Here is an 11,613-nt window from a genome sequence, read left to right as displayed (position 1 = left end):
CCTGGGTCAGAGGATCATGTAGTGTGATAGTCCTGGGTCAGAGGATCATGTAGTGTGATAGTCCTGGGTCAGAAAATCATGTAGTGTGATAGTCCTGGGTCAGAGGATCATGTAGTGTGATAGTCCTGGGTCAGAAAATCATGTAGTGTGATAGTCCTGGGTCAGAGGATCATGCAGTGTGATAGTCCTGGGTCAGAAAATCATGTAGTGTGATAGTCCTGGGTCAGAGGATCATGTAGTGTGATAGTCCTGGGTCAGAAAATCATGCACTGTGATAGTCCTGGGTCAGAGGATCATGTAGTGTGATAGTCCTGGGTCAGAAAATCATGCACTGTGATAGTCCTGGGTCAGAGGATCATGTAGTGTGATAGTCCTGGGTCAGAGGATCATGCAGTGTGATAGTCCTGGGTCAGAAAATCATGTACTGTGACAGTCCTGGGTCAGAGGATCACGTTCTGTGACAGTCCTGGGTCAGAGGATCACGTACTGTTGACAGTCCTGGGTCAGAGGATCACGTACTGTTGACAGTCCTGGGTCAGAGGATCACGTACTGTGACAGTCCTGGGTCAGAGGATCACGTACTGTGACAGTCCTGGGTCAGAGGATCAAGTACACTGACAGTCCTGGGTCAGAGGATCAAGTACACTGACAGTCCTGGGTCAGAGGATCACGTACTGTGACAGTCCTGGGTCAGAGGATCACGTACTGTGACAGTCCTGGGTCAGAGGATCACGTACTGTGACAGTCCTGGGTCAGAGGATCACGTACTGTGACAGTCCTGGGTCAGAGGATCACGTACTGTGACAGTCCTGGGTCAGAGGATCACGTACTGTGACAGTCCTGGGTCAGAGGATCACGTACTGTGACAGTCCTGGGTCAGAGGATCACGTACTGTGACAGTCCTGGGTCAGAGGATCACGTACTGTGACAGTCCTGGGTCAGAGGATCACGTACTGTGACAGTCCTGGGTCAGAGGATCACGTACTGTGACAGTCCTGGGTCAGAGGATCATGTACTGTGACAGTCCTGGGTCAGAGGATCATGTACTGTGATAGTCCTGGGTCAGAGGATCATGTAGTGTGATAGTCCTGGGTCAGAGGATCATGTACTGTGACAGTCCTGGGTCAGAGGATCATGTACTGTGACAGTCCTGGGTCAGAGGATCATGTACTGTGATAGTCCTGGGTCAGAGGATCATGTAGTGTGATAGTCCTGGGTCAGAGGATCATGTACTGTGACAGTCCTGGGTCACAGTATCATGTAGTGTGACAAGGTTCTGGAATAGTCCTGGGTTATAGTATCAGAAGGACAGGTTCTGGAATAGTCCTGGGTTATAATATCAGAAGGACAGGTTCTGGAATAGTCCTGGGTTATAGTATCACAAGGACAGGTTCTGGAATAGTCCTGAGTTATAGTATCACAAGGACAGGTTCTGGAATAGTCCTGAGTTATAGTATCACAAGGACAGGTTCTGGAATAGTCCTGGGTTATAGTATCTGAAGGACAGGTTCTGGAATAGTCCTGGGTTATAGTATCAGAAGGACAGGTTCTGGAATAGTCCTGGGTTATAGTATCAGAAGAACAGGTTCTGGAATAGTCCTGGGTTATAGTATCAGAAGGACAAGTTCTGGAATAGTCCTGGGTTATAGTATCAGAAGAACTGGTTCTGGAATAGTCCTGGGTTATAGTATCAGAAGGACAGGTTCTGGAATAGTCCAGAGTTATAGTATCAGAAGGACAGGTTCTGGAATAGTCCTGGGTTATAGTATCAGAAGGACAGGTTCTGGAACAGTCCGGAGTTATAGTATCACAAGGACAGGTTCTGGAATAGTCCTGAGTTATAGTATCACAAGGACAGGTTCTGGAATAGTCCTGAGTTATAGTATCAGAAGGACAGGTTCTGGAATAGTCCTGAGTTATAGTATCAGAAGGACAAGTTCTGGAATAGTCCTGAGTTATAGTATCACAAGGACAGGTTCTGGAATAGTCCTGAGTTATAGTATCACAAGGACAGGTTCTGGAATAGTCCTGAGTTATAGTATCACAAGGACAGGTTCTGTGAAGGTCCTGGATTATAGTATCAGAAGGACAAGTTCTGTGAAGGTCCTGGATTATAGTATCACAAGGACAGGTTCTGGAATAGTCCTGAGTTATAGTATCACAAGGACAGGTTCTGGAATAGTCCTGAGTTATAGTATCACAAGGACAGGTTCTGTTATAGTCTTTGGTTACAGTATGACAGAACCTGCGATAGTCCGGAATCACAATGTCCACATGTTTTTTGCAGATACTGTAGGTCTGGTCTTTTGGACATGCGATATAATATTATTGGTCCCGTGTCAGTAATAAGCATCCTGTGAAAGTCCTGGATCTTGTCACTTGTTCTTGGTGGTTCCAATAGCAGATCACGACTTTGAAAGTGGAGGATCAGTATTAGTAGGATATACTCCATAGATCAGTACGAGGGTCACAGGTCAATAATCCAGTAACAGAAATCATATAGTTCTGGTCCTTGTATGGTCCACAGTCAGTGAAAGCCGTACCAGAAAACCACTCGGTGGCATTTCCTAGCGTAGTCCCCAATCAGTGTAACATTCTGGATTAGAAGGACGTGGACTCCGATAGTCCTGGTTCAGCAGGCCTTGTCCTGCACCCGTAAGACATTTCCTGGGATAGCCCTTGATTACTTGGACATTATAAGTGATAGGAAAAAGTTTTCTGTAATAACCTTGAGTTATTGGGACTGTGCGAGATTATTACAAAAGGTTCTGAATTGGTCCTAGGTCATAGAGATAATGAGTCCTCGTGTGTCAGCGCTGGGTCAGTGTCGTTTAGGATAAATCTACTGACATTACAGACTTGAGTCACAGCTAGTAGGACATGTCCTGTGATGGTCCTTGGTCAGTGGATCATGGTTGGACCTAGATCAATTTCTCTGGATGAAAGTTGGCACTGTGTAACTGGATCATGCTTGGCCTTGGGGGTCAGTTGTCTGTGGATCACGTTTGGCCCAGGGTCAGTGACTGTGGATCATGTTTGGCCTTGTTCAGTGGATCATGATTGGCTCTGAATCAGTGGACCATGGTTGGTCCAAGGTCAGTGTCAGTGGATCATTGTTGGCCCTGGGCCAGTGTCAATGGATCATAGTTGGCCCTGGATCAGTGGATCACGGTTGGCCCTGGGTGAATGTCAATGGATCATAGTTAGCCCTGGGTCAGTGGATCACGGTTGGCCCTGGGTGAGTGTCAGTGGATCATAGTTGGCCCTGGCTTAGTGTCTTCTGGATCATGACTGGCTCTGGGTCAGTGTCTGTGGATCATGGTTAGTTGGGCAATGGATCATGTTTGGTCCTTGGTCAGTGTCAGTGGATAATGATTGGCCCCAGGTCAGTGTCTGTGGCCCTGGGTCAGTGGATCATGGTTGGTCCTCGGTTAATGTACCATGTTGGCCCTGGGTCAGCGTCTGTGGATCATGGTTGGCCCTCGGTCACTGGAACATGGTTGGTTCTCAGTCAGTATTTGTGGATCGTGGTTGGCCCCTTGGGTCAATGTCAATGGATCATGGCTTGCCCTGGGTCAGTGGATCATGGTTGGACCTCAGTCAGTGTCAGTGGATCATGGTTGGTCAGTAGGCCATATGCCCTGACTGTTAGTGGTCACTATAAGCAGGAAGATTTCTGAGAAAGTCATAAATCAGGGTCAATAGGACTTGTCCTATGACATTCCAGAATCAGTATAAAATTTGCTGAAATCATTCTGAATCAGCATCAGTAGGACACGCAGTGTGCTGGTCCTGGGAAAGAATCAGTGATGTATGTCCTGAGAAAGTCCTGGGGACTAATATAAAGTTCTTGTGATGGTCCTGGGTGAATTCTAGTAGAGCAAGACTTCAGTGTCAGTTGGTCATGTCCTGACAAAGTCCCAGGTCAGTATGAGTAGGAAGTTTCCTGAGACAGTCTTGGATCCGTGTTAGTAGGAAGTTTGTGGAGATAATTTTGATCAGGAGGACATATCTGGAGATCGTCCATGGTCAGCGTCACTGGTTCAAGTCTGGAGATCGTCCTCGGTCAGGATCACTGGTTCATGTCCAGAGATCGTCCTCGGTCAGGATCACTGGTTCATGTCCGGAGATCGTCCTCGGTCAGGATCACTGGTTCATGTCCGGAGATCGTCCTCGGTCAGGATCACTGGTTAATGTCCGGATATCGTCATCGGTCAGGATCACTGGTTCATGTCCAGAGATCGTCCTCGGTCAGGATCACTGGTTAATGTCCGGATATCGTCATCGGTCAGGATCACTGGTTCATGTCTGGAGATCGTCCTCGGTCAGGATCACTGGTTCATGTCCGGAGATCGTCCTCGGTCAGGATCACTGGTTCATGTCTGGAGATCGTCCATGGTCAGGATCACTGGTTCATGTCTGGAGATCGTCCATGGTCAGGATCACTGGTTCATGTCCGGAGATCGTCCTCGGTCAGGATCACTGGTTCATGTCCGGAGATCGTCCTCGGTCAGGATCACTGGTTCATGTCTGGAGATCGTCCATGGTCAGGATCACTGGTTCATGTCTGGAGATCGTCCATGGTCAGGATCACTGGTTCACGTCTGGAGATCGTCCATGGTCAGGATCACTGGTTCATGTCTGGAGATCGTCCATGGTCAGGATCACTGGTTCATGTCTGGAGATCGTCCATGGTCAGCGTCACTGGTTCAAGTCTGGAGATCGTCCTCGGTCAGGATCACTGGTTCATGTCCGGAGATCGTCCTTGGTCAGGATCACTGGTTCATGTCCGGAGATCATCCTCGTTCAGGATCACTGGTTCATGTCCGGAGATCGTCCTTGGTCAGGATCACTGGTTCATGTCCGGAGATCGTCCTTGGTCAGGATCACTGGTTCATGTCCGGAGATCGTCCTCGGTCAGGATCACTGGTTCATGTCCGGAGATCGTCCTTTGTCAGGATCACTGGTTCATGTCCGGAGATCGTCCTCGGTCAGGATCACTGGTTCATGTCTGGAGATCGTCCATGGTCAGGATCACTGGTTCATGTCTGGAGATCGTCCATGGTCAGGATCACTGGTTCATGTCTGGAGATCGTCCATGGTCAGGATCACTGGTTCATGTCTGGAGATCGTCCATGGTCAGGATCACTGGTTCATGTCTGGAGATCGTCCATGGTCAGCGTCACTGGTTCAAGTCTGGAGATCGTCCTCGGTCAGGATCACTGGTTCATGTCCGGAGATCGTCCTTGGTCAGGATCACTGGTTCATGTCCGGAGATCATCCTCGTTCAGGATCACTGGTTCATGTCCGGAGATCGTCCTTGGTCAGGATCACTGGTTCATGTCCGAAGATCGTCCTTGGTCAGGATCACTGGTTCATGTCCGGAGATCGTCCTCGGTCAGGATCACTGGTTCATGTCTGGAGATCGTCCTTGGTCAGGATCACTGGTTCATGTCTGGAGATCGTCCTTGGTCAGGATCACTGGTTCATGTCCGGAGATCGTCCTCGGTCAGGATCACTGGTTCATGTCCGGAGATCATCCTCGTTCAGGATCACTGGTTCATGTCCGGAGATCGTCCTTGGTCAGGATCACTGGTTCATGTCTGGAGATCGTCCTTGGTCAGGATCACTGGTTCATGTCCGGAGATCGTCCTCGGTCAGGATCACTGGTTCATGTCCGGAGATCGTCCATGGTCAGGATCACTGGTTCATGTCCGGAGATCGTCCTTTGTCAGGATCACTGGTTCATGTCCGGAGATCGTCCTCGGTCAGGATCACTGGTTCATGTCCGGAGATCCTCCGTGTGACTAGGATGAGTACAGTAAGGTGCAGCTCTGGGTGAAGTACAGTCAGCATGGTGGGATGCCAGTAGAGCACAGTCCCATGTGTTTGGGCGCGGTGCAGTCAGTGCTGTTGAGTAGAGAACAGCTCTAGGTGTGAGTAGAGCACAGTCCTAGGTGTCGGGGGCACAGTAGAGTACAGTACAGTCTGGAGTGTTTGGGGAGCACAATGCAGTCACTTTGATGTTTAGGAAGAAGTTTTGGATGTGAGTAGAGTCCTAGGTGCACTGTACAATCAGTGTGGCTGGATGCGAGTAGAGTGCAGCTCTTCCCAGGTATGAGGGTGCACAGCTATGGTGGTGAGTGCAGCCCTCTCCCAGATGTCAGGGTGCACAGCTCTGGTGGTGAGTGCAGCCCTCTCCCAGATATCAGGGTGCACAGCTCTGGTGGTGAGTGCAGCCCTCTCCCAGATGTCAGGGTGCACAGCTCTGGTGGTGAGTGCAGCCCTCTCCCAGATATCAGGGTGCACAGCTCTGGGGGTGAGTGCAGCCCTCTCCCAGATGTCAGGGTGCACAGCTCTGGTGGTGAGTGCAGCCCTCTCCCAGATGTCAGGGTGCACAGCTCTGGTGGTGAGTGCAGCCCTCTCCCAGATGTCAGGGTGCACAGCTCTGGGGGTGAGTGCAGCCCTCTCCCAGATGTCAGGGTGTACAGCTCTGGGGGTGAGTGCAGCCCTCTCCCAGATGTCAGGGTGCACAGCTCTGGTGGTGAGTGCAGCCCTCTCCCAGATGTCAGGGTGCACAGCTCTGGTGGTGAGTGCAGCCCTCTCCCAGATGTCAGGGTGCACAGCTCTGGGGGTGAGTGCAGCCCTCTCCCAGATGTCAGGGTGCACAGCTCTGGTGGTGAGTGCAGCCCTCTCCCAGATGTCAGGGTGCACAGCTCTGGTGGTGAGTGCAGCCCTCTCCCAGATGTCAGGGTGCACAGCTCTGGGGGTGAGTGCAGCCCTCTCCCAGATGTCAGGGTGCACAGCTCTGGTGGTGAGTGCAGCCCTCTCCCAGATGTCAGGGTGCACAGCTCTGGGGGTGAGTGCAGCCCTCTCCCAGATGTCAGGGTGCACAGCTCTGGGGGTGAGTGCAGCCCTCTCCCAGATGTCAGGGTGCACAGCTCTGGTGGTGAGTGCAGCCCTCTCCCAGATGTCAGGGTGCACAGCTCTGGTGGTGAGTGCAGCCCTCTCCCAGATGTCAGGGTGCACAGCTCTGGTGGTGAGTGCAGCCCTCTCCCAGATGTCAGGGTGCACAGCTCTGGGGGTGAGTGCAGCCCTCTCCCAGATGTCAGGGTGCACAGCTCTGGTGGTGAGTGCAGCCCTCTCCCAGATGTCAGGGTGCACAGCTCTGGGGGTGAGTGCAGCCCTCTCCCAGATGTCAGGGTGCACAGCTCTGGGGGTGAGTGCAGCCCTCTCCCCGGTGTCGGGGCACCGTGCCTCTTACCTCTGCGCCGCGGTGCTGGAGTCCAGGATCCCCGGGCTCTGCATCCAGGCTCGCACGGTGGACAGAGCTGCCGGCAGCGGTTCCTCCTTCATGCTGAGCGCCGCCCGGGACAGCGGCTCCTGGAGGGAGAACATGAGGCGCAGCGCTCGGCGCGATCCCCGCGATGTGCAGTCCCCGCCGGGCGCAGGTGTCCGGGATCCTCCGCTCAGCAGCGCGGCGCTCACAACACTGAGGCTGCATCGTGCTCCGCGGCTGGAGGCTGCCGGGCGGAGGATGTCCCGGGGGAGGCTGCCTGGGAGTGGGGAGAGGAGCAGCCTCCCTCCTCCTGTACCTCACTGCCTCCTCCCGCATCCCTGCCCGGTGCCCCCATCCTACAGTCCGCCCACCACCGGAGAGACCTGAGCATGGGCACCCCCCCGATCACCAAACCTCTGCCAATCACAAGAGTGACCCTCCTAACTGTCTGCACCCCAACATCCACACAGAGCCTCCACCCATCACCAGAGTGACCTGACCATGGGCACCCCCCCATCACCAAACCTCTGCCAATCACAAGAGTGACCCTCCTAACTGTCTGCACCCCAACATCCACACAGAGCCTCCACCCATCACCAGAGTGACCTGACCATGGGTACCCCCCGATCACCAAACTTCTGCCAATCACAAGAGTGACCCTCCTAACTGTCTGCACCCCAACATCCACACAGAGCCTCCACCCATCACCGGAGAGACCTGACCATGGGCACGCCGCGATCACCAAACCTCTGCCAATCACAAGAGTGACCCTCCTAACTGTCTGCACCCCAACATCCACACAGAGCCTCCACCCATCACCAGAGTGACCTGAGCATGGGCACCCCCCCATCACCAAACCTCTGCCAATCACAAGAGTGACCCTCCTAACTGTCTGCACCCCAACATCCACACAGAGCCTCCACCCATCACCAGAGTGACCTGACCATGGGCACCCCGCGATCACCAAACCTCTGCCAATCACAAGAGTGACCCTCCTAACTGTCTGCACCCCAACATCCACACAGAGCCTCCACCCATCACCAGAGAGACCTGACCATGGGCACCCCCCGATCACCAAACCTCTGCCAATCACAAGAGTGACCCTCCTAACTGTCTGCACCCCAACATCCACACAGAGCCTCCACCCATCACCAGAGTGACCTGACCATGGGTACCCCCCGATCACCAAACTTCTGCCAATCACAAGAGTGACCCTCCTAACTGTCTGCACCCCAACATCCACACAGAGCCTCCACCCATCACCAGAGAGACCTGACCATGGGCACGCCGCGATCACCAAACCTCTGCCAATCACAAGAGTGACCCTCCTAACTGTCTGCACCCCAACATCCACACAGAGCCTCCACCCATCACCAGAGTGACCTGACCATGGGCACCCCCCGATCACCAAACCTCTGCCAATCACAAGAGTGACCCTCCTAACTGTCTGCACCCCAACATCCACACAGAGCCTCCACCCATCACCAGAGTGACCTGACCATGGGCACCCCCCGATCACCAAACTTCTGCCAATCACAAGAGTGACCCTCCTAACTGTCTGCACCCCAACATCCACACAGAGCCTCCACCCATCACCAGAGAGACCTGACCATGGGCACGCCGCGATCACCAAACCTCTGCCAATCACAAGAGTGACCCTCCTAACTGTCTGCACCCCAACATCCACACAGAGCCTCCACCCATCACCAGAGTGACCTGACCATGGGCACCCCCCGATCACCAAACTTCTGCCAATCACAAGAGTGACCCTCCTAACTGTCTGCACCCCAACATCCACACAGAGCCTCCACCCATCACCAGAGAGACCTGACCATGGGCACGCCGCGATCACCAAACCTCTGCCAATCACAAGAGTGACCCTCCTAACTGTCTGCACCCCAACATCCACACAGAGCCTCCACCCATCACCAGAGTGACCTGACCATGGGCACCCCGCGATCACCAAACCTCTGCCAATCACAAGAGTGACCCTCCTAACTGTCTGCACCCCAACATCCACACAGAGCCTCCACCCATCACCAGAGAGACCTGACCATGGGCACCCCGCGATCACCAAACCTCTGCCAATCACAAGAGTGACCCTCCTAACTGTCTGCACCCCAAGATCCACACCGAGCCTCCACCCATCACCAGAGAGACCTGACCATGGGCACCCCCCGATCACCAAACCTCTGCCAATCACAAGAGTGACCCTCCTAACTGTCTGCACCCCAACATCCACACAGAGCCTCCACCCATCACCAGAGAGACCTGACCATGGGCACGCCGCGATCACCAAACCTCTGCCAATCACAAGAGTGACCCTCCTAACTGTCTGCACCCCAACATCCACACAGAGCCTCCACCCATCACCAGAGTGACCTGACCATGGGCACCCCCCGATCACCAAACCTCTGCCAATCACAAGAGTGACCCTCCTAACTGTCTGCACCCCAACATCCACACAGAGCCTCCACCCATCACCAGAGAGACCTGACCATGGGCACCCCCCGATCACCAAACCTCTGCCAATCACAAGAGTGACCCTCCTAACTGTCTGCACCCCAACATCCACACAGAGCCTCCACCCATCACCAGAGAGACCTGACCATGGGCACGCCGCGATCATCAAACCTCTGCCAATCACAAGAGTGACCCTCCTAACTGTCTGCACCCCAACATCCACACAGAGCCTCCACCCATCACCAGAGTGACCTGACCATGGGCACCCCGCGATCACCAAACCTCTGCCAATCACAAGAGTGACCCTCCTAACTGTCTGCACCCCAACATCCACACCGAGCCTCCACCCATCACCAGAGAGACCTGACCATGGGCACCCCGCGATCACCAAACCTCTGCCAATCACAAGAGTGACCCTCCTAACTGTCTGCACCCCAAGATCCACACCGAGCCTCCACCCATCACCAGAGAGACCTGACCATGGGCACCCCGCGATCACCAAACCTCTGCCAATCACAAGAGTGACCCTCCTAACTGTCTGCACCCCAACATCCACACAGAGCCTCCACCCATCACTGGAGTGACCTGACCATGGGCACCCCCCGATCACCAAACCTCTGCCAATCACAAGAGTGACCCTCCTAACTGTCTGCACCCCAACATCCACACAGAGCCTCCACCCATCACCGGAGAGACCTTACCATGGGCACCCCGCGATCACCAAACCTCTGCCAATCACAAGAGTGACCCTCCTAACTGTCTGCACCCCAAGATCCACACCGAGCCTCCACCCATCACCAGTGTAACCATCCTTACCATGAGCACCCCAAGATCCACACTGAACCTCTCCCAATCACAAGAGTGACCCTCCTAACTGTCTGCACCCCAAGATCCACACTGAGCCTCCACCCATCACCGGAGAGACCTTACCATGGGCACCCCGCGATCACCAAACCTCTGCCAATCACAAGAGTGACCCTCCTTACTGTCTGCACCCCCAAGATCCACACCGAGCCTCCACCCATCACCGGAGAGACCTGACCATGAGCACCCCCCGATCACCAAACCTCTGCCAATCACAAGAGTGACCCTCCCAACTGTCTGCACCCCAACATCCACACCGAGCCTCCACCCATCACCAGAGAGACCTGACCATGGGCACCCCGCGATCACCAAACCTCTGCCAATCACAAGAGTGACCCTCCTAACTGTCTGCACCCCAACATCCACACCGAGCCTCCACCCAGCACCAGGGAGACCTGACCATGAGCACCCCACAATCACCAAACCTCTGCCAATCACAAGAGTGACCGTCCTAACTGTCTGCACCCCAACATCCACACTGAGCCTCCACCCATCACCGGAGAGACCTGACCATGGGCACCCCGCGATCACCAAACCTCTGCCAATCACAAGAGTGACCCTCCTAACTGTCTGCACCCCAACATCCACACCGAGCCTCCACCCATCACCAGAGAGACCTGACCATGGGCACGCCGCGATCACCAAACCTCTGCCAATCACAAGAGTGACCCTCCTAACTGTCTGCACCCCAACATCCACACCGAGCCTCCACCCATCACCAGAGAGACCTGACCATGGGCACGCCGCGATCACCAAACCTCTGCCAATCACAAGAGTGACCCTCCTAACTGTCTGCACCCCAACATCCACACCGAGCCTCCACCCATCACCAGAGAGACCTGACCATGGGCACGCCGCGATCACCAAACCTCTGCCAATCACAAGAGTGACCCTCCTAACTGTCTGCACCCCAACATCCACACAGAGCCTCCGCCCAGCACCGGAGAGACCTGACCATGGGCACCCCGCAATCACCAAACCTCTGCCAATCACAAGAGTGACCCTCC

The 11,613-nt window shown here is 54.2% G+C and overlaps 1 protein-coding gene across 1 annotated transcript in view; it reads right to left on the bottom strand.

The window, feature by feature from the left end:
* Positions 1-7,559, bottom strand: part of LOC141164814 (transcription factor COE3-like) — a 349,802-nt gene extending 342,243 nt beyond the window's left edge. The window contains exon 1 of the mRNA XM_073650397.1: positions 7,265-7,559. Within this exon, the coding sequence (XP_073506498.1) occupies positions 7,265-7,398 (134 nt within the window). The 5' untranslated portion in view covers positions 7,399-7,559. The remainder of the gene's footprint in view (positions 1-7,264) is intronic.
* Between the last annotated feature and the right edge of the window lie 4,054 nt (positions 7,560-11,613).

This window comes from Phyllobates terribilis, unplaced genomic scaffold (genome assembly GCF_046119375.1).
Source record: "Phyllobates terribilis strain yellow unplaced genomic scaffold, ASM4611937v1 Scaffold_1__5_contigs__length_1240528914, whole genome shotgun sequence".
Lineage (NCBI taxonomy): Eukaryota > Metazoa > Chordata > Amphibia > Anura > Dendrobatidae > Phyllobates > Phyllobates terribilis.
Note: the sequence above shows the minus strand (reverse complement) of the source record. Positions and strands in the feature narration are given on the sequence as shown.